This window comes from Rhyacophila brunnea, unplaced genomic scaffold, assembly GCF_057557595.1.
Source record: "Rhyacophila brunnea isolate RB1 unplaced genomic scaffold, BYU_Rbru_1.0 scaffold_6, whole genome shotgun sequence".
Taxonomy (NCBI): Eukaryota; Metazoa; Arthropoda; class Insecta; order Trichoptera; family Rhyacophilidae; genus Rhyacophila; species Rhyacophila brunnea.
This window is the reverse complement of record NW_028233276.1, coordinates 46,306,063-46,330,697: the sequence shown is the minus strand read 5'-3', so window position 1 is coordinate 46,330,697 and position 24,635 is coordinate 46,306,063. Positions and strand designations below refer to the sequence as shown.

Here is a 24,635-nt window from a genome sequence, read left to right as displayed (position 1 = left end):
ATTTACAATTTAGGTACATTGACATACGTACTTTATCCTATGACAGCATCATAATATTCTACATTTGAATAATTATGCTTTTATAGAGTTGAAACACCAACATTGATGAAAATATTACTAAAATATGATAGTAATAAATCTACCAGTATAAGTTGTCCGCTGAGTGGGAGCTGCATGCCAATAATTGGCATTTATCATTCAATATTTTTTATACGGTCATGAGACTTAGTTCCAAATTCTTACACTGGACGATTTATGTTGGTATATCTTCTATAATTTTAACATTTGCAGTTTGTATCATAAAAAAACATAATCAGTAAAATTGCCAACATGCAAAAATGTAAGCATAAATCTTATTGCTTTTTATAACACCTGATCATGTACCTACTAGAAATTTATTTTATTAAATTGATTTGTAGTTTGATAATTCTGATGGGAAAGGAAAATAAAGAATATTGTCCCGCTAAGTTTAAATGCAGCGTCTCCGAGAATACAGTTGAGATAAGAATTTACTGTAAAAGAAGCTTCTTTTTTTTCGATTTAATGATAAAAAAACTTCATTCATACAAAGGTCCATTTTTGACGATGAGAATGGATATAATATGTACTGCATTTAAGTTTAGTGGGGCAAAATAAATCTGTTGTAAAAATCTCTAAGAATGCAATATAACAGTGATTTAGAGCCCAAGAGTCGCATGCTAATTTCAAAATAATGCCAAGAATAAGAAGCGTTAGGTTGAATAATAAAAAAATATTTTATAGATTTCCAAGCTTCGCACAATGACGAAACTAAAGTTATTTCAATTTTAATAATATAGATACATAAAAAGGTTAAACTAAATAAAATTTGTAAGGACTTTCATAACTCAGATTAAATATTTGCGACACAAACTTTCAAATGTAATTTTTACTCACGTGCGGAAAAAGGTTTGCCATCACTGCTATAGAGTAATATGTAAATATGTATTTCTAACTAGATTGTTTTAATAAAAAGAATAAGAGCATTTTTAACATCAGTGTTTAATTGATAGTTTCATAAAACATTACTGTCGTAGAATTCACACTATTTTTTTAATGTTACTATCGGATGTGCAAATAACACTTAAGACATAAATATTTTTTTTAGAAAAAACTTTCTTAACATACCTACATATCGGTAATAAGATAGCGATAGGAATACATAATGTAAACTTGCATAAATAAATTGACCTAAAATAACAATTTTCAATATTAATGTTTAATGGTGAACGTTCACAATTCGTGAACAACTCGGAATTTTGTACCACATTTTAATGGAAGTCTTGCTGTCTACTTAAAATACATATTCAATAATTAATATTGCACTTAATATGACATTCGATTGGCCCAAATTAAGGACAAGTTATATTTTGTTTAAATTGACATGACACCAGTCTTTGTAAATATCGAGAATTCCTTCACAGAGCTGCAAGATACTATGTACACACCCTTTGCGAAGGAACAACTCGCACTATAGTTTCCAACAAATATTTTAGTATATTTGTACATATTTATAAAATAAAATCTCTGTATTTCCTAATAGCGTCCGGCATTAACAAAATGGATTAGATATAAAGTTAAACATTTGTTATTGTCCTGATACAAAAAGTAAGTACTGAGCAAGTAAATCTGATGAAATAATTAATAAACTTTTTCAGAGTAATTATACTGTGGTTAATAATATAGTAATTTATACAGCTGCCCGTTCATAGAAATTTTAATAAATTTCATCACAACTCTAACAAATGAATATATTTGAACATAAATTGCAAATTTTCCTATAGAATTCATCTAATTAGACGGCTTTTTTAAGATTGGAGAATTCATAATAATATTACTATAACAAGAATAATAATTTTTACAATGAATTCAAACACATCAAAACCATCAAAATATATGCATGACTAATCGATGAAGAACTGTGGAGAATTTGCAATTTTTTCTATACATAGATAGAAGATACAAAAAAAAATTATTTCTTACTGCCTAAATTGCTTGCAAAAATATGACAAAATAATGTATTTGGAAGAGATACAACTCTCCATAATATCACAGATTTAATAATATTAATCTACAAAATGGGATTTCATCAAAATAATGTAGCTGTTACTTCACTAAATTTATAATTTTCGAATGCTCGTTATAAAAAAATACACCCATTTGCTAAATTTAGAAACACAATAAGCAAACAGAGGTTCAACTCTTTGGCTATGACCAAGAAATATCTCATATCGTCACCGTTCAGGCAAAAGTCACCAACCCTGAAAATGGCAGTTTTGAGTTGAGTATGTCACCCGAAGCGTAAAATTATGTTCTTTAGGATGCAAAACTCACCTCGGTACATTAGTTAGTAAAATTTTGCTTAAATCCGAATTATTTGTTTTTCACTAAATGACTTTCGATAAAATCTTAACAAGCAAAAGTCATTATAGGTGAATAGACATTATTGACTCTATAAAAAAAAAATCCTTCGTGATAAATATACAAGCAAAAGTCACTATACTATGGATGGTGAGTTTTACTGATGCTTCTTTTGGCTAACATTGTTCAGATTATTAACAAGCAAACCATAATTTGAGCTACCTTGCCTCCTTTAAAACCTTCCAGATGTTTTAATTAGCATCAAAAAGTAAAAGTACCTTAAAGAAATTATTAAGAAGACATGAGAAAATAATTTAATGTAGATAAAACCTTAAAAACATTAAAATCTGATTTTTCCTGCATTTTCAAACTTTCAAATTGCTATATCTCAAAACTATGTTTTTAGGGTTGGTGACTTTTGCCTGAACGGTGACGATATAAGCAGAGAATAATGATTGTTTCGATTGGGGTTTGTTGGAAGATCCATAACTGATGAATAATCAGAAAAATATATAAAATATATTGCTAGATTGTATTGCCAAATATTTACCCATAAGGAAAATAGTGACATTGATGATCTGTAAAGATTGTTTAGGTTTAGTATAACGTTGAGCATAGAATATTTAGTTAGTACGCATAAATATATCAGTACACATTGTAATATACTTAAAAGTTGAAAAGCATATCTTTTAATTTAATTTTTAACTTATCAATATGTATAAAAATAATGGTAACCATTTAAATTTACATTATAATGCTCGAAGAACTTAATTCTATTGACCCTAAAACTATGAATTATTCTTTTATTATAGTACAGATCAGTGATTCCCAACCGGTTTCTGCGGAACCTTGGGGCTCCGCTAGAATTCACATAAACTTTTTGCCATAGGATAAAAATTTAAGCTACCAATTTTTAGATAATGGAAAATTTTGAAACGTTTGCTTGATATCGAATATTGAGTATCAATAAAAAGTCAACCTTAGAAAAGGAAATTTTGTAGCAAAAATCCAAGCTTTGCCAGTAATGACCGTTGCCACCTACTATGAACTGTTTGTTTTGTGTCTTTGAAAGGGTTTAAAATATGTACGCAAATGTAACAATTACAGTAAAGTATTGATTTATATTTCCAGTGTTACGATAACTTATGTACCGAAAAGAAGTTTTTCTAAATAGTTTTTTGGAAAAGTATTAGTTAATTATAATGTACGTCCAGGTATGTAATGCGAATAATACAACTTTTGGTAGTGAATTTACAGAATTAATAAAATTTTCACTTATAAGTATTTGAAGATGTGCATAATATCATAATACAGAATTAATATGCATGTATCTATTAAAAACAGCCTCATAGAAGTCAATAAATGCAGAAGATACTGAAATTACGTCAAATTTAAGACCAAACAGAAGGTAGTAATTTGAGTCTTTTTATGGGTGGCACTTTGCTTAGGAATCCCAGGATTCTCTTAATATGTCATGCGGGTAGGGTTGCAAAGTCCTCCAAAGGCTCTGCCAAAAAAAACGGTTGAAAATCACTGAAATCCATATTATGGACAATAAAGATCGTTCAACCACTCTGCATTAAGGTATGGCCATCATAATACACATTTAGAAATATTAAATCATTAGGAAGGCCTCTGCTGATTTCAAATATAAGATAAAAGTATTATTTCTAATAAACATAACAACGTTTTTATTACAAATGGTATGCATACACAAAAAGTAACTTTATGAAACCGTATATTATACGAAATTGTTTTTTTTATACTGTTCCAAAAATTTGAATGTATAGGTATTATATATCTTCGGTAATCGTAAATTAAATTTTAACATTGGCAAACTAGAATAAACTAAATAGAAAAGTCTTTTAGGTTTTTGTTTTTTTAAATGCCAATCTTTCGTTATATATTAATGCAAATAACGCAACGTGATTCTACTTAAAAATTAATAGTGAAAACAAACTAAATCAGCACAAAACGAAAATGTTAAAAAAGTAACACACTAAAAAGATCGAAGCACATCTATAATATCACTTTCAATATAAACGATACATGCCATCCATCTACGATCACAATTGACAAGCTTTTCCAATAGGCAAGTAAAATTTTAACTATGATACTGTACTACCCTGAAAACAACTTGTAAAATTCCACCAATGGTAGAACTTGTTAATCAAACTCATACTATAGACGGCATGCTCATAAAATGGCATATTTTCCGTTGCATAAATATCAACGTGAGATTAGAGAGATATCCTATGAACTGCAGCAATGTCAACAGTCGGCCAATGAACCGTCCCATGCCGCTTCCCTATGCAAGGCAGCCTGACGCTTTTTCTCTGAAATTGAAACATGTTTTAAGTTTTCAAAACACTTGTTTTCATAACAAACATGTGAATAAACAAAAATAATTATGATTCATTCGAAAGACAGATATTTTTACATGAATATAAATAATTTTTTAATACACGTTTACTTATTTATCCAAATTTCAGAGGATAATTTATAACTCAACACAAATTAAACAACAAAAGTTGACGTCGAAATATTGAAGAAAAAAAGGCGGTAATCGTCTGATTTTACATATTTCTATAATACAGTCGAACTTTTACGAGGAAGATGGGACCTACTGAATTTGCTCGTTATAAGCACTACTCGTTATATCAGAGAATAGGTAATTGTAAATGAGCGGTCACATAACACAAAAAGTCGCAATTCAAACAAAAATACACAATTAGAATTTTTCCCCGAAACAAGAATGGCATTCATAAATTACAAAAGTTGTTTATTGTAATGAACATTGATTCAGTTTGGATTTTTTACATGAAATTTCAACCATATGCGTGGATACCTTTTCAATGTTGTCGGCGAAAACACCAATTAGATAGGTACTTTAACACTGTAATATGTATCTGATGGTAGGTGAAGTAGGATGGTGAAGCCGGCGGTATCGGTCTACGGTCGGATTTTAATGGTTCTAAACGATTGACACATTAACAGTTTTAAGAAAATTTTTGACAATATTTTTGCCCGGTATATCTGATAAGTAGCTTGTTATAAAAGTGAATGTAGAAGTATGGAGAAAGTCATAAACTAAAATGTCAACGAATATTTCCTCTTTACATCTGAGATCTCGCTATGTCTGAGATCGTAATAACCGAGTTCGACTGTATGTTGAGAATTGACAAACATTTCACTAAAATTTAAAAACATCCAAAAACATATAACCTGATTTACCACAGAAAGCCAAACGTACAAATAACTGCCCTGAGAATTGATATTTTTGGACTTATCAAAATATTCACGCCATACACGGATTTAATCAATAAATAACCAACCCACAACAAATCTAAAACTCAGCTTGGTGGATGGCTATAAATCTCAACTCTGGTGTTTTATACATTAGAATACATGGAGTGAAATAATTACCTCTAGCTTGTGTCAGTAAACGTCTCTCCTCGAGCCTCTCCTGCGGCGCTGTGGCGAGTTTTAAGCCCAGAGCACCTGTCACCAGTCGGCGAGCAAGCGCCGCACACGTTTCAGGTCGAGCTCTGCAATCACAAGTTAACAATTAATGGACACAATAATCCTGTTGACTATGAAAAATCGGGAGCATAAGTGAAGAACAAACCCGATGTCGATTGGAAGCAGCATGTTTAAATCAGACAGTCGCATCTGTATTCAAATTCATCAGTTTATTCAAAAAACTATTATACATTATATTCTTTTAAACACTACAACAGGCCATAAGGCCCAATGACAGTAGTGTAGTAGTAGAAGTGAAACAATCATATAAATTTAAATTTAAATAAGCCAGGCTTTGAAAAGACCACATAAATTTATAGTAATCAAACCCGGAGCCCCATATTACCTACTTACTAATATAAGAATAAAATATAAATGGCACATGTTTATATCATATTTAGTTGACACTGATGTAATGACCAAATAAAATGCCCTTATCTATGATGATGACCTTTTTACAATGTATTTTCATTGTTTTACGTTTAAAATGTATCTTAATTTCAATTTAACTTATTATAAGATATCGATTCAATGAATTAAAATATTTCTTATGATAGAAACTTTTAACTTTCTGATTTCTTAGTCCCCATTAAAGATTTTTTTCGAAAACTTGTTTTATTTGTTGTACTGTAAGTATGCGGTTCAAAGATTTATTTTTTTACTTAAATTTCAATTTAACTTATTATAAGATATCGATTCAATGAATTAAAATATTTCTTATGATAGAAACTTTTAACTTTCTGATTTCTTAGTCCCCATTAAAGATTTTTTTCGAAAACTTGTTTTATTTGTTGTACTGTAAGTATGCGGTTCAAAGATTTATTTTTTTACTTATTCACTTTGTCGTTTTTGCAGAGGGGTGCGAACAGCGCAGCTTAGAAAAGGTCGGGAGCCTCTGGCATAAAATAATCAAATAATAATCTAATTAAATGACCACTTACTAAAATTATAATTTAAAAGCATTATTGACTTTTCATGCGCATCTTAACCTTCAATAAATTCAAAATCCAGTCAATCAACAGAATAAAAATGTGTACTTACTAATGTAAATACATAATAATATATTATATTGAACAGCTTTTATAATTAGTGTAAAATAAATATCCACTGTAAACCAGTTCGGTCAACTTTTTCTAATAGGAAATTGACAAAACTAATCAAGCACGATTATAGGTATATGCACCTAAATGTAAACAACAGTCACAACTGGAATATTATCATATTAATCTACATAAATGCATTAGGAGAAAACCGAAAATTGAAACAGCTGCTGGAATTCATATAAATAGCAGTAAAAAACACTGAATGAGCATTTTGAGATTAGTTTCCAAAACCGCTTTTTGCTACTGAACAACTTGAGAAATTCAATGTTACATCGGCTATCATTTACTCGCAAAAAGATTCATAATCAGTATGGCATATCAAATATTTATTTGTACAGTCCCAATTCTAAACTAATCATAGTATCTTATCATTATATTCGTGACGAGACAAATTTTAATAGCATAGAGTTCTTTAGTCATGTTTATGTAATTCTACTATTATATTTCCAAACGAATGAAAAAATTCAACACAAGGCTTGTAAAAAATCGAAAAAATATCTGTAAATCTCCAAAAAAAAGTACTCCACCGATTGAAAATGGTCCGGTGAGATTGCCAAAAAATCACAGCGTTTCAATTTCTAAGCACAGTCGAACTCGGTTATTACAATCACGGAAATAGTGAAAACTCGAGTGTAATGAGGAAACATTCGTTGACATTCTAGTTTATGATTTTCTCCATACATTTATTCACTTTTATATCGAGCAACTTATCGGATTATTCATTTAAAAGACCAGTTTGAAACTGAAAATTTTAAAATATATCTAAAAACTATTCATTTAAATACCTGAATCTCTTCAAATGAATCACATTTTGTTTTATTCATTAGATTAGTGCTGTTCAAAGTAAGCGACCGATCTTATAGGCAGTTTGAAAAATATAATTCAGAGACAATCATCATTCACGGTCACAGTGATAGCTTTTAGCATATTCACAGACATAACACACAAAGCCGAAATTAGATACTATGTTGCTATAAAATATCAAAATCTTCCATTGAATTTAGTCATGGAATATATAATGAAAACGTCAAAATTTTTCAAAAAACAAAAACAACAGGAACACGTCATATATTTGATACACTACTGCAGCTCGTAAAGGCTATCTTATGATATTGTACGGTCCTTCACATTCAAATTCAGACAGGAACTATTTATTATGAATTATATAATGACATATTATTATAAATGTGAAAAATACTTGGTGCCACACACTGATTACCTCTATTAAAATGATTTTTATATATAGGTACCTGTATGGCTGCAAAAACTCTGCACATTTTTTTGCCTTTTGCCTGGATTCGGAGGTGGCTTCCCATAGAGGTCGGGTTCGAACAATCGGATGGGTTATATTGAGGACTTCCTCAGCTAAAAATTGAATTTTAAAAAATGTTTACAAAGTTAAAATGTAAGAATAATAATCAACTGCGTAGCTGAAGATTAAAAGAATTCAAGGGTAAAGATCACGTAAATCAACCTCAAAGTTAAAAATGCAATTATAACATTCTGTAAATGAGATCCAATTAATAAAATGATCCATTACTCACGGAGCATAATCCAGTATTAGAAATAAAATGCGTATAACTTTTCATACAAGAGAGTTCCATCTGTATGACCCGAAACATTGAGATAAAAAAATGGAATTCCTACCTCTATCTCTAACTCAGTGTGACGTGACGGCAGTGGCGAAGGGTGGAGGTAGGGTGTTAAGATACGCCATAAATAGTGCACACTAAGCTTTGTCAAAACTACAATTTACAGATGGTGTTGGTTAGTTTTTAAAATTCAATTTAACCTTGCAAAAACCAAGCCATACATAATAAAAAATACTCGTCTATCTATAAAATATCTAAAATTATGCAATTAAATCATACATAACTTTGGAAATTTTATAGATAGAACAATATTTCTTATCTATTATAGTTTGGTTTAGACACAGCTTAATGAATTTAAAAAAATGAACTAACTATATGTGTAATATTCTTAATCCAACAATAACTAACAAGTATGAATGAAAAAATGTGCACAATTTTGTTGTATCGTCCAAATTATACCAAAGCTACGAGGGTGGGTCAATAAGTCCTTAGAAAAGCCGACAGGTGGCGCGACTAGTACTGTAAGCGGTTTGTTTCCATGCAGCGGCACTACCGATTCAGTATGCTGCGAAGTTTCAATCAGATTGGTCGGGTTGTTGTGTGTTTCTCGTACATTTAAAAAAAAAATTTGCTTGTTTTTTTTTGCTTGGAGAAAATTGAGTTTAGAGCTGTTATTAAACATTTTAATATAAAAGGGTTAACAGCAAAGGAAATAAAAAATGAGTTGGATTTAGTTCACGGCACATCTGCTCCTTCACTTGCAACTATTTATAACTGGTTAAATGAATTTAAACGTGGTCGTACATCAACAAAGGATGAACCACGCTCAGGACGTCCTGTAGAGGTGACTACACCAGAAATGATCAATAAAATCCACGATATGGTGTTAAGTGACCGAAGATTAAAGTTGAGTGAGATAATTGAGGTTACAGGGATCTCAAAAGGTACCGTCATTTCTATTTTACATGACAAATTGGGCATGAAAAAAATTTCTGCAAGATGGGTGCCGCGTTTGCTCACAGTCGACAATAAACGCAATAGGGTGGTGGCCTCTAAAGCCCTGTTGTCGCTCATGCAACGCAATCCGGATGAATTTTTTCGTCGCTTTGTGACTGTAGATGAAACATGGATACACCACTATACTCCCGAGACGAAAGAACAGTCAAAGCAGTGGATTGCGAAAGGCGAACCATGTCCAAAGAAGGCGAAAACCGTAAAATCAGCTGGTAAGGTTATGGCTACTGTATTTTGGGATGCACGTGGAATTATTTTCGTTGACTATTTGGAAAAAGGAAAAACAATAACAGGGGATTATTATGCATCTTTATTGGACCAGCTAAAAAACAAAATTGAAGAAAAACGGCCTCATTTAAACAGGAAAAAAATCCTCTTTCATCAGGACAATGCCCGTGTTCACACATGTTTACGATCAATGGCTAAAATTGAAGAATTGAAGTTCGAATTGGTCGACCACCCACCGTATTCGCCAGATTTAACCCCCAGTGACTTTTTCCTTTTCCCAAACTTAAAAAAATGGCTAAGTGGACAACGTTTTTTTTCAAATGAAGAAGTCATCGATCGGACAAATGCTTATTTTGAGGACCTTCCGAAAACTTATTTTTCTGACGGTTTAAAAAAAATTGAGAAACGTCTAACCAAGTGTATTGAGCTCCAAGGAGATTATGTTGAGAAATAAAAAAAAAATACAAAAAAAAAAACTGTTTTAATGCTTTTTTCTAAGGAATTATTGACCCACCCTCGTATTATGGTTTGGTTAGAAAGGGTTTATTTGATTTTTAAAAACTAACCAACATCATCTGTAAATTGTAATCTTAGTTCAATAAAAACAGATACGTATGACTAACAAAGTTTAATGTGCACTATTTATGGCGGATCTTAACAGCCTACCTCCACCCTTCGCTACTGCGTGATGGTTATGTGTTTGGGCCATTATACATCACTTGTATAACTTCAATCCTCAGCTGCTCAATAACACAAGCAAAGCAAAATACATACAGCTGGCCATTTAAATTTATAATAACTTTAGCTTAATTTATTTCAATCAACAAAATAAGATGTCTCCAAACTATCTGATAAATGTGAGAAAAATCAAAATGGTATTTTAATTAACGACTTTTACATGTAAATAAGTTATTTTAACATGACAAGGTAATCTTCATGAAAAAAAAAATTAATTACACAAACATTTTATCATATTAGATCTTTAGATCTCTTGATGACGCCGTCAATATGAAAGTCTGTTAATGAGATTGGTTGGAACCCATTTGTGTCTATTACATTAAACACAAAATTAAATACATAATAGACATGGTCAAACTGGTAATATACAGTCAAACTTGGTTATTACGAGGAAGATGGGACCGACTGAATTTGCTTGTTATAAGCATTACTCGTTATATCGTTTTATAACATTTTTCGAGGCACGTTCTATTTAAGCATAGAACAGAAAAAAATCTGAAAACCATCGTAAAAATCCCCGAAACAAGCATGGCATTCATAAACTACAAAGAAGTTGTTTATTGTAATGAAGTGCTGAGCCGCTGGTGCTGGTAGGTACCTAATGACTTCACAAAGCTTGGATTTTTCACACGCAATTTCAACCATATGCGTGGATACTTTTTCAATGTTGTCGGCGAAAACACCAATTAGGTGCTTAGACACTTAACTAGTGTCATAAGCGTAATCCGATCCCGGCGGCAACAGTCTATTTAACTGCCCGGTCGGATTTTATTGCATAGGGTCGAAAATGTTTTAAAATGATCGACACATTAACAGTTTTGCTCGGTATACCCGAGAAGTTGCTCGTTATAAAAGTGAATAAATGTATGGCGAAAATCATAAACTAAAATGTCAACAAATGTTTCCTCATTACATCCGAGATCTCGCTATTTCCGTGATCGTAATAACCAAGTTCGACTGTATATTATATTTGTTTAAGAACCAAAGCAAAATAATAATAATTCTGTGGATTTCCTCAAAACATTATTTTGAATCGTAATCTATTGAAGATTCAAAAACATGCATATTTATCGTTCATTCGGCATTGATAGAATTTCCTTTTACCAGAGTGCATAATTTATTGCAATACCGTGTGTTGTTTAAACAGAAAACTCAATGTCACCAAATCTGAAGGTTAACATCAATTTTCAAATAGAAACGACAGAATCGACTCACCAATTTTAGAGCTGCCGAACACCGCTAAAGCATGATTGTCATCCACCCATTTGATCTCGAATCCGGTGTCCTTGAAGTCCGCGAAAACGGAGAGCAGGTCATTGGTCGTGAACTCGGATGGAAAGTTGTACACTTCCAGAACGTGGGAGAAGGAACGGTCGGGGGCGTCGGGGGAGACCGAGGAGAGGGAGGGGGAGGGGGATGGGACAGACCGGCGGACTCGGACCCGGCCAACCGTGGCTGTCAACTCTGCCAGGAGAGTCCCTTCCAAGCGGTCTCCGCTCGCATCGACCAACGACTCCCACTCCTCCAAGTCTTCGTCGCCAAAATTGGCTTCCTCTGTCGGACAGATGCCGTTGCTAGTCAGAGGAATGTCGCTTTCCCAAAATTCCAGCGGTGCGATTCGTACATCTTCGGGTGACTCTCTGACGTTTTCGGGTGGCGGGGGATCAGATATATGTAACACGTCAGAGACAAAACTCTGCTTGATGAGTCGCCGGTTGCTCCTGTTGATCTCTTCGGTGGCTCTCTCCAGCTCCCTCCTGTCGCCGTCTTCCTCTTTTTCACTGGGCCAGCGTTCGGCGATCACAGGGGAAGCCGGAATCTCGCGGTCCACCGACCTCCTCTTTCCCGATGCGGATTTCATTTCGAGCGAAGGGTCAGGCGAGTATGAGTTCAGACGTTCCGCAGGATGGTAGGCAATATTATCAGGATGCCCAGTATCTGCAGCAAAATAAGTACCGCAGTCAAAAGCATCTTCAGGCGAATCCTCCGGCTGAAAGCCGTAACCTCCGGAAGATAGTTGACAGGAGTCCTGAGGATATTGCTCTCCGTTGACAGGTACGGGGTTTCTTCTGAAATCTTCCGAGGGTAGACGGGGAGTCTGGTCAGCGGTCACGGAAGTGTTCTGGGCGACTCGCGCTGCCGGCGGTCTGTAAACATTGCAGAAATTCCTGTCAGGAACTCTCCGGCGCTCGGGGGAAACGACAGTGGTCTGCGTGAAGGGCGCTGCAGGGGATCGTTGAGGAGAAAGAGGGACAGCTCTCTGAGGGGGAAGAGAAGGGGAGACCGGAACGGCGGCGGTTCTTCTCGCTTTCGGAACGTATACAGCTCGATCGGGGCGTCGCGGCTTCGCAGGTGGCTCTCTGCAAATAAATCGGTTACGCAATCAGTATGCTGTATTAATCGATATGTTAAATTTAGAAATTGACTGTGAAATAATTATTCAGCTAATATGAATGCAGTTATGCACGTCATCCTAATATATTTTGCCGCATTTATTAAATCAGCTAGTGGAAAGAAAATGGCATTATTCAAGAAAGGCAGCAATGAAAGTATATTAAAAGTGTAATTATTAAATAAAGTCAGACATGTTTCCACAGCAACACGAAGGAACTATTTAATTTGGTACATTTGACACTTTCAGGTGAAACTCCAAACACAAAATGAACAATATAATGAATTTTAAGCCTAGTACATACAGTCTGACACACACCTTCCTGCAAACAAATAAACAATGTATAAAAACTATACAAATGCCCATGTTTTTTTGTATTCATTCCACCGTGGATGGAAAATATGTGCAAATGCACAGACAAACAAATAAGACATGTGAACACGTTTGTGGGAAAATTTTAACTCCCACTACACAAATGCGCACACACGAACATTTTTTGAAACTCAACTCACTGAAAACATTGTTATCAAGTTCACGTTACATAAGACCACACATTGCTACTTGATGAGAGTAATAAATTTCCAGTAAACATGTTCATATGTCTTGGATTGTTTGTCTACATTTGCACATGTTTTCCATCCACCAAACATTTTCGGTATTTAACATAACATAATATATAACAAATGTTTGTTAACAGTTTTAGTAAGTTTCATTTGTTTGCGGGTAGATAGATATACTTTAGTCTGTACTGGGCAAAACAGGCTGGAGGATAAAGTTTATTTTACCGAAATCAAATTACTTGATCCAAAATTCAACAATGTTAGTTGGATGAACATTGGAAGACTGGATCGTAAAAGCACTTAGCTAACTCTTATGTAGGAAATACTTAATTCATATAAGTGCAATCAAAATAATGGTTATTGCGACATGATTATGATTCTTAATACAATTTTAATGACACAAAAACAACAAATTTTGATAAACTTCCTCTTATCAAAATAATTATCGTCGGTCATTAACAGCAATTTGTAAACCGAAACATGTATAGGTATATGTTAATATTAAACACGATAAATATTTACGATGTATTTAAAAATTTCCAATTATTATTTCAACTCCTTCATAAATCTTCAAAAAGTTAAAACAAAAATTTACAGCAATTAATTACCTACATGTACACAAATTAAAAATGTTGACAGCTGTTCACACTACAAAGTAATTTCAGTTGGCACATACAATTGAAGTGAAAAAACAGGAAACAGCAATCAACAATTGTGTATTGTAATACAAAATTATAGAATCAACATAAATTTGTTTACAGCCAACCAGATAATACGGAATTTTAGTATTTGAATTGCCGGCATAATTAAAAAGTTATAAATCCTGTTGTTCAGGGATTGCCAACTTGTGCCGCACAGGTGCACCCGTAATTACATTATTAATTTAAGAATCTATTTTTTGAAATGTTTATAATTTTTAATAAAAAAAAACCCAGCGATTTACTCCTAAACAATGACGGCTAAAATTATTAAACATGGAACATGCTTTGCCTACAGATTCTCTGAATGCTGTTGTCCAAATTCGAAAGAAAATTTATTTGTCAAAGTAACCGAATCCAAAGGATTCAAACAATTTTACTTTTCTGAAAATTATATAATTACAATAATAAAACTAAAGTAATAATAACAAACGAACAATACGTCGTACAGAATGTACGTACTGAATGTAAAATGAAAATAATTGGCGCGCGTAAGTAATCGGGGTGCGGGCGGGCTGCGCCTCTATGGTTTTTCTACGTCCATTTTTCGTAACGCTTTTGCGTCGGAGATCATGAGTAAAACATGTTCCATGTTAAAAAACATATGTAAGTACCTGTCTCATTATATTTAATAATGTTTTTCTTAAATTAACTTCATTAATACAGGGTTATTGAGTAGGAATTATGAAAAAAAAAATTTTACTAATTTTTAATTGTCAAATTTAATCTGTCTTAAGTTATGTAAGATTCATTAGACGAAGAAAATTGCTCGTCAGTCCATTGTTGGCTATAAATGTAATAATGATGAAAATAAGGTTGGTAACATTGGTTGGTATAGAAATGTAAATGAGTCAGCAAGTATTGACACAAATTGAAATACCAATTGACACAAATAAGGTGACACTTTATTATGCTCAAGAAAAGGTCAATTATAACTCACTTCACACTACTAAACTAAGCAATACACATTCGAGTTAAGTTACAAAGGCAAAGTTATAAGTTTTAAAAAAATCGAATCTAAAGCCATCTGCTACTTCAATTTGTCAGGCACGTAACGTTCGAAAGAGTCAAAAATTCAATTGAAAGTGAGTACCTAAATATGCACTTTCAAAGACAAATTTAATAAAATGCATTTTCTAAAAGAGGGGAGTTTGCCTCCACAGCCCTCATGACAGAAAAACTCAATGGCAAATTGTTAAAAATTAATAATAAAAAAAAATATGGTCACATAAATTGGTTTGACTTTCAAAGATCAGAAATTCCATTACATGTAATGATCTGTTCTGTGTCATAAATGGGAGTATAATTATTATGATCGTCCTATTTCAACAGAAGTAAAGTCTAAGCATATTTATCATATTGATTAGTGAGAGGAATTTAAAAAAAAATTATTAAAACCTATTTTAAACCTGCAAAAATTTTTACTTTATACATTTTTTTAGCATGTTCAATCCTAAGATCATAATATGTGCCTTCGGACTGGAGGTTGTATTAGGTCTATACTCTGACTTCAAACACACATTGAAAAACAACATGTGAATTTTGAATGGGATTTGAACCCGGGACCCACGACATTATACGTCTGACGTGTAACTGCTTAGTGGTGTTGTGGCCATATTTAGGTCAAGGACAAATAATAAAAGTACCTATGAAATAATTGTAGTGAAAATAATGGATCATACAGAAAATATATTAATTATTAAAGTGCCTATAAATTAGTCAAATTTGCTATAGTCAAGTATATAAAAATTTTAATCATTTACTATGTTATCATTAATTTTCCAAAGTGAATGTATTGTATTTTTAGTACAGCTAAATAATATATTCCTAAGTAATTATTACCTTATTAACAGTATAATCCCTAATCAAAATAAACACATAATCACAAACAGTAACAAACTTGAATATAAGTATTTCCAAATAAACACTGATTATCACACTTAAAGGAAGAACAAAATTATTTCCTGATGTCTCACAGATTAGATAACAAACAATAATATTATTATCAAATCACATAATATATTTTTAAATATTTATCTTTATTACACAAATTCACAAGATTGAATATTAAATTCACTTCAATGGATATTTCCAAATGTTTTAGAGTACCTAATAAATTATGATGTAAAACGATTGTGCACAAAACAAAACAAAACAAGAAAACAATAAATGTCAGATAGAGCCAAAGCATGTGTACCTTACTGGCTGGGTCTCTTGCGAGTGATGCAGCCTTCTGAGAGCAGGGGGCAGGTAGGGGCCCGGCCCTTCTCCTGCAACCAAAGAATACTTTCACTCTCACTCCCTCCATCTCGAAACGGTGTAACACTTAAAATTACCACACCGTTGCATAACCCAAAAAGCAGTCCATCGCAAATGGATTACATAAACCGTCGGAATCAGAATGCTTTACGATTGTCAGGAAATGTTTCCTTGGCAATTTGACAGAGTGATCGGCAGCCGTGAATCTAGGACACGGCATTATGTATGCTAGGCCTGCTGTAAAAAATTACATAAGCGACTGATCCTTGCGCGTATTAATTATTCTAAGTTCAATTTGCTTCGGAGTACGCATTGAATAATGTAACGGCGATTCATATCATGTCTTATTTAAGGCTGCTCCATGACCGTGACAACTTTTGATAAATCAAACTTAAGTAGAGCAATAACGGTGCTGCAAAAATAGGCATATGTTATTTCATTAAACATAAATATGATAACGTAATAAAACACAAATTTCAACACTAACCTGTTAGTAATTAATTTAATTAAAGACTTTTTTAAACACTCACTTTGTTTATATGAGCAAAGTATATAAATACATTGATTATTTTAAATAGAAAAAGTATTTTTTTAATTTTCTTTACAGTTATTTCTACTAATAAGAAATAACATATTATTATCATGCTTGTGATATCTTTTTATAACCCTTTTATACATTGTTACAGTTTCGCCTTATGGCATTTTCAATTGGATTTTAAATAAGACACAAATGTTATTAAACATTTCAGTAATTATAGAATAGGATTATCTGATAATCCTGCCTACTTTTTACCACGTTTTTATTAGCTCATATTCTTGTTTGTCCAGTACAAATTTTTTCCTGTGTCCGGTACACATTTTTTTTTGTTTGTCCAAGATTTGTATTGGACGATTGAAGATTTTTAACTAACTTTCCGACTAGCTAGACATTTGAAACTTTTAGAATATATTAGAACACGGCGACAATGCATTCTTTTAATACTTTTAGCCATCTTTAAGCAGAATTGAATTCATTTTCAGTTAATTCTGTTTTGTATGGAAAGTTATTTCGGAAAAAAATCATAAAAAGTAAAACACTATTATTGGTTGCCAAGGGGGTCCTAGCAACTAAATTATTAATATACTATGGAAATCAATATGAAATGTCAAAATGACATTTCAGTATTCTATATTTATTTAGTATTTCTATCAAGTACAAAAAAAAGTATTTATTAATAAATAGAATTGTCAAGTTTATACGATTCAACAAAAAAATTAGTGGTATATAAAAATTTCTTTTTATCTTGTAATTATGTTTATTAAACTACAGTCGAACCTGGTTATTATGAGGAAAATGCTCATCGAATTTGCTCATTATAAGCATTACTCGTTATATCGTTATATAACATTATTCGCGCCTCGTTCTATTTAAGCAACAACAAGAACATAAAAAATCTGAAAACCATAAAAATCTCCGAAATAAGCATAGCATTCATAAACTACAAAAGAAGTTGTTTATTGTAATGAAGTGCTGAGCCGCCGGCGCTGGTAGGTACCTACTGACTTCACAAAGCTTGGATTTTTTACATGCAATTTCAACCACATGCGTGGATACTTTTTCAATGTTGTCAGCGAAAACATCAATTAGGTACTTAGACACTTAACTAGTGTCATAAACGTAATCCGATCCCTAGTCTAGTTAACTTCCCGGTCGGATTTTATTGCATAGGGTCGAAAATGTTGTTTTTAAACGATCGACACATTAACAGTTTTGCTCGGTATACCCGAGAAGTAGCTCGTTATAAAAGTGAATAAATGTATGGAGAAAATCATGAACTAAAATTGTCAACGAATGTTTCCTCATTACATCCGAGATCTCGCTATTTCCGTGATCGTAATAACCAAGTTCGACTGTATGTTTATTCAACGAATAATACACAGACTTAAGAATGTAGCATTCTTTATTAAATAGAAAAAAAAATATTTGTACAGTACACAACGCAGATTACGGTGGTTGTGGTATGTTCCAAATTATGTCACTTATTAACTTGTTGACCGCGGAGCATTTAATGACTGTTTAATTAATTTAATTACCGCATTTAAATAACATGCTAATTATATCGAACGGCCAAATACTGAGGGCACAAATGGGTATGCCGTCCGCGAGGAAAGGATTAATTACAATCTATTACATATGTAATGAATTGCAATAAAACAATATATTTTATATTATATCTCTCTCTCTGGGACAAATCAAGTATGTGGATACTATTTATTTTGTTTTAGCTTACTGTAGCACAATCACTGCTAACCTTTTAATTACCACATTTAAATAACACGTTAATTATATCTAATGGCCAACAACTCCAAACGCGCCAGTCGCGGTGTTAGCACTAAATGAGTTAAGATATTTTTTCATGTTATAGCCAATTTCCATAAGGACACATTACCATACTACTTTACAACTTGTGAAATACTTAAATAAATCACAAGTAAAATGCAGATTTAATGATAAAAGTGATATTGCAGCCGAATCAGCTGATATTTTAGCTTTTAGAAAGGTGAGTACATGCAATTAATGGAAAGAATAATCAGGTACAACATCAAGGCTAGAATGCTGTTCATTTGAAATAATAATAATGATCGGTAAGATATAATATTGCTCAACTGGTCATTTCAGACAGACATTATTTGGCAAGTAATGCTGGCTATATCTTTCATTATGAAATGGGTAACGAATAATGCGCAATCTAATTTTTATAGAGACTGCCAATATTCTTTTTTAGCAATTTGAATATTATAGCAAATATTCACAATATGATAGATGAAAGTAAAGCTGGAAATTAAATTACCGGATTGCTGCTGGCGACGACTGTCTTGATGTTCCACACCCATCGCTCCTTCTTCGATCGATGCACTTTTGCTACATCGGAGAACAACAAACAGTTATTATTTTCTTGAACAGATTATGGATGATTTATTTATTGGAAATTTTTAGATACTTTTGTCTATTTAGTAGATTTGATTTTAATTTTATTGATACTTAAATTTAAATTTAAAATAAATAATAAAATTTTATGGAATATATTATTAACCTTACTACTTTCTGCCATGCAAGTCTGTGATATTTTACAGCTAATTTATTCCATAATAATACATTTGGAATACTGGTAGGGAGGTGTGCTTTTGATCAGTGAGTCACAGGTTTAAATCTAACTGACTTGTAGAGGTGAGTTGGAAATACTGTCACCAGTTTGTGTACTCAAGTCTCGGATGAAACTACCCATACTCAGTATGTGTGACCCAATAAACTTGTGATGATATTATCGCGAGTCTCTCGCCAGTTGGTAGACTTTATATCTACTATTGACATTAAATGCGCGCGAGCGAGATAGCACTTGTATTATTTTAATTTATTAGTCTATGCTTTCGAATGTATGAACAATAGGTCATAAATTTAGTGTCGCAGCACAGTAGTGAGATAATGCACAAGCTTGTTATGACCGCTCAAAACATGTTTAAAATTAGTATTTTTAGCAATTCTATTGAAGCCGATTTCAAATACTAATATTATGGAGTTGGTGTTAGTTCCAGTTGAGTATGAGACTTATGTTGCATACGCACTCTATATTGTATTCCAAATACTAGTAAGTATTTTGGAACAAGTTTCAATACTAAGTATTTTTTTATACTGGTAGAAGTATGCTAAGTCTTCAAAATCGACCAGTTTTCCCACCTCTACTGACTTAGTCACATTCTTTATATTTCATTTCAACGCATATTTAGATCAGAGCTGCACGACCAACCATGCCATTTATTAGGGCCCACCAATTAAGCGGACAATAATAATTATCTAGGTTTTCAGTGAAACATGATAAAATGCTCTCGGCTTGCAGCGTCAGCAATCTCACTAATGCTGACACTGAGTTCCGTCTTGCCTATACGTACGTAATCCAATGTGGAGAGACGGAAGGTTCTGGTATGTACATACTACTAACTTAGTGTAATTTTATAACTTTTTATTATATTTATTTATTATTTTAAAACTTAAAATTTTTAATATTCTATAAGTAAGGTCTGATTCTCAGCCGAGAAAAACATTGTGAACGTGTTTATTTATACTTTTAGTGTTTGAAAGTCCGGCCATAACATTCAAATTACATATGTTGCTATGAAAATAATAACAAACATTTTATACAGAGGAGTTCATATACTGTCCAACAAGATTTAGGCACAAGCCAGAAGTCGCTGTCGTCGACTAAATAGGAGGAGCTTGTTTAGTTCACAGTTTTAACACGTGGATAACTCGTCGCTAACCGGAAGGCGCTATAATCGAAAATAGGAGGAGCTTGTTAGTTCACAGTTTTAACACGTAGCCAAGAAGATCTTGTTGGACAGTAGTAATGCAATTAAGTCATGAATATAATGATCATAACGTTTTATACCAAACGGTTACACGGTTGAATCCTTGCTCATAATAGGTACCTATCATTTTTTTAATTATATGCATATCCATGGACCCCACTCCTGAAGCGGTCCTCCTGGCCAGGATCTTTGGCAGGCCCACCTACCTATCGCTAAGGTCAAGGGCAGTGTGATGCTCTACAGCAGTGTTTCCCAAATTCTACACGGGAATTATCATTGAAGTAGGTACATCAATCATCATATCACCTCACGCGACCACATATTATTTAATAGTCTTGAAGCAAAGTAGTGCCGTGCCGTAGGCGTCTTTTTGTTACTATTAGAGTAAATTTGCAATGTGTGTTAATCTCACTTAGCTGGTCGACCCTCCACGCCGGGCCCCTCCTATGTACAGGTCCCTAGGCTAGAGATCTGTCAGTTACCTCACTTGTGGGGGCCATGGGCATATCAGTAGTGCCCCTTCATTCTTCACTACAATTATCCCATTTTCATAAATAAGTTATTTGATAGATAGTACTCAAAGTCAAAGGCTTAGTCATATTATGCCTTATTAAAAAACGGGTAGAGATACAGTAGGTACCCGGTAGTTTGGGTGATCTAGATTAATTTTATGGTGATAATAATGTTAAAAAAAAAGCGTACAAGTCAGTTATGGGGAAGCCAGCGGCAAACAAATTTTGAAAATAGCCGATATACTGGGTTATTTGTTAGGTTGGGTTAGTTTAGGTTAGGTTAAGTTTGATTAGGTTAGGTTAGGTTTTTATTCTTGTAATTCATGAATTTTGCCAAAATTGGCTATGACAATTAGCGCGGTTCCCGCCTGGCTCCTCAAAACCGACTTGTACCAAAACAGGCTTCAGAAGCAGTTAATGGGAAGAATTATTGTAAATGTCGATTTGATTACCTGATTATCTGGTGCTCATAGCAAATGACAGTCCGCCTAAGGTCGCCGCGGCCAATGGAGAAGGACGCGAGCCCGAACTGCCTGAAAGACTCCGCCGCCTTGTGGATGAGGAAGCGACGATAGTTGCTCACCGCCGGGAAAAGCAATACGCTAGAATTTGTAATGAAAGTACAAATGGTCGAAGACCTCACTCGTGTTTATGTAAGACGAGACTCGATCGCGGCGCATATCAACACTTTCACTTTCCGCTATTACACAAACTCTGCCGTACGATTCTTCCCGCTCGACTCGACTCGATCCACAAAATATTACTACTGTAATTCACTCACAACAGTTACAGCGGTAAACCGAGATCAACACAAACTAACAATCTCAGACACACTGCATTTTGACATTTAGCTCATAATAAAACAAACAGTTTCGTAAACAAACCATTCTCGAGATAAAACAATTCAATCGAATCCTTCCGCACACAACATAACCAAAATAAAAGATAATGACTTTTAACTTTTGTACATACCTATTATCCTTGTGATCCTTGCGGAAGGCTTCTATGTTTTCCGTGGCATTGTCGATAAAATTGTTATCAGCCTGATTCAGCAATCTGTCAAAGCCTTTGGAACCCAGTTTGACAGAATTGAAAAAAATGCACACAAATAAATAATAACGCCTCGCGTCAACGCGACGACCATTTTCTTTTTCCTCTGATCTGTTGGCGCATGCGCATTGCGCACCTCCAAGGTCGTTACATGTTCAGGAATGTACGTCACTTTTGATTACGCGCGCCTTACGTCATAATGTGAACGCAGCTGTATTGCTTATCTTATTTGTATTGCTGTCCGTGCCGGTCGGCGCGCCAAAAACTTCTATTATTTGAAATTCGAACAATATTTTGCAATGGCAAACGACCGTATTTTCTCCCTCTTGACTCTTGAGTCTTGACACTTACTAAAGAAAGAAATTATTATTTACTAAAAACAACGTAATATTGGAAGTGTGCTGTTGATTATCATTATGCCGTGTACAAAACAATATTTAAATAAAAGCACCTAAAACAAAATATCATTAGGATTATTGCTTTTTTGATTGATCTATGTACTTTAATTTATTAGAAAAGTTACCCATCAATCATCATCATTGGTTGTAACCGACAAAACATAACATGAACATGATATAACAGAACAATCAGTGGAAAAATTTCTGACGTACTATATTATTATTATTATATCAATATTAGGACCATACATAAATAAAATTTGATATAAATACAAAGGATTTCAAGTTATACACATTTATATTTTTTATAAAAATCGATGGTTTTTAAAATAGATATAAAAAATATTAAAACTATGAATTAGTCAAAAATCTCTTAGGTGATGCTTAGAAAACTTTATAAACTAAATTTTAATTATAAATATGACCATAAAATATATCTAATAATAGGGTGCGGTCCGATTCAACAAATTTAAGTTTATCTTTGACTTAAAATAAAAAATATTTTTCTTTTTAATGTTTTCAGATACATATTTATTCATTAATATAGTTGAAATTGTAAATTATCAAAAAAATGTCTCAAATTGCAAGCTTCGTATTTTTCCGCTAGGTGCCTCTTTAAAAAGGGCTCAGTGAAGACTTCGCCTTAAGGGCCCACATGCCCAACGAAGGTCAAAATTGAGGGTAATCTATTTATATAATTTTGAAGCCTTATTATCCTTTATATTTATTTTTAACATTTGATGACTGCATAAAGTATTTTTATTATATAAAATAGTACCTATTCTTTTAAACATCTCGATCTTAGAATATAGTCATATTTCAGTACATCCGTGTGCAGTGGTGTTGAGATTTTTTAGATTTATTAATTTTTAAACGCATTTATAAAACCATTAATAAAATTTATGTTGAAATTTATTATTATAGTGAAATATTTAGGATAAAAATGTATATTTATAATCTCTGTGATCCCAAATTTGACAAGAATTAAGCATTTTATTATTAAAAAATGGGCAAGATTACAACATTTGAAGATAATTCTAAAGATACTGATTAAAAGCTATGTCTTTGACCATTCAAATGTGATAAACTGATAAACATCCTACGAATAAAGATTGTTTTATAATAATTATTGACCTAAGAATAAGATGGTATTCTTTTGAAATACGCCATTTCTATTGGCATTTCCCAGTGGTTAACCCTTTAGCGGGCCAACATAAATTTATTATTCTCCGGCTCATTTCGCGAGTATTTATATTCATCATACCGACGGTGTTTTGGCCAATTGATGTAACCCTTAAATTATACGAAAATGAGTTAATGATTGGATCTCATTTTAAAGACGAGCAGATCCGGGCCAAATGTTAAATAAAAAAAAAAAAAATACCACTTTTTGGAAGGGAAACATCATTTTACATTCGTTTTAGGTATAAAAAATATGACCCGGCCACTTGATGTAACTGAATAGTGTAACCCACTGCAAAGACATTTTTCTCATAAGACAATAATTGATGTAAGCCACTATTCTATGTTGGTTATACACCATTTGCCCTGTTCGTTCATTCGGAAAGTTTATTCGCCACGTGCGGTTTGTCAAGTGATCGGAGGTGTATTAAAAGTATAAGGTGTATAAAAAGAGAATATTATTTTGTTCCGGTTAATAACGTTACCCGAAAAGTTTGCCAGAATTTTTTTATTAAATACTCTTAAGAGCATACTTCAGTGAAAAGGCAAATAATTTTCAACTATAGGTGCGACGAAATTTCGGACTCGCTGTCAATCGGAGAGCGATAGTCGAGCTGTGAGCACGTCAATTTGTTTTGTGATGGCGTCGGGGAAATTAATTCTC

At 33.0% G+C, this 24,635-nt stretch overlaps 1 protein-coding gene across 1 annotated transcript; it reads right to left on the bottom strand.

Annotated features, from left to right (window-relative positions):
* Positions 1-3,082: 3,082 nt before the first annotated feature.
* Positions 3,083-22,493, bottom strand: LOC147065741 (uncharacterized). The gene is made up of 8 exons (XM_085956750.1): positions 22,314-22,493; positions 21,794-21,943; positions 19,317-19,387; positions 16,424-16,496; positions 11,792-12,936; positions 8,255-8,369; positions 5,806-5,927; positions 3,083-4,715 (listed from the first exon to the last, which is right to left on the bottom strand). Exons 3-8 carry the CDS (start codon positions 19,357-19,359, stop codon positions 4,651-4,653), a joined length of 1,563 nt encoding a protein of 520 aa, XP_085812876.1. The 5' UTR covers positions 19,360-19,387; positions 21,794-21,943; positions 22,314-22,493; the 3' UTR covers positions 3,083-4,650.
* Positions 22,494-24,635: the final 2,142 nt, after the last annotated feature.

What these genes read in the sequence shown, in the direction of transcription:
- LOC147065741 (XM_085956750.1), bottom strand. Translation starts at nt 19,359, where the DNA reads ATGGGTGTGGAACATCAAGACAGTCGTCGCCAGCAGCAATCCG. An exon ending in CAAGAGACCCAGCCAGTAAG is followed by an intron (nt 12,937 to 16,423) that starts GTACACATGCTT and finishes ATTTATTTGCAG; the next exon opens with AGAGCCACCTGCGAAGCCGC. An exon ending in GTTCGGCAGCTCTAAAATTG is followed by an intron (nt 8,370 to 11,791) that starts GTGAGTCGATTC and finishes TTCAATTTTTAG; the next exon opens with CTGAGGAAGTCCTCAATATA.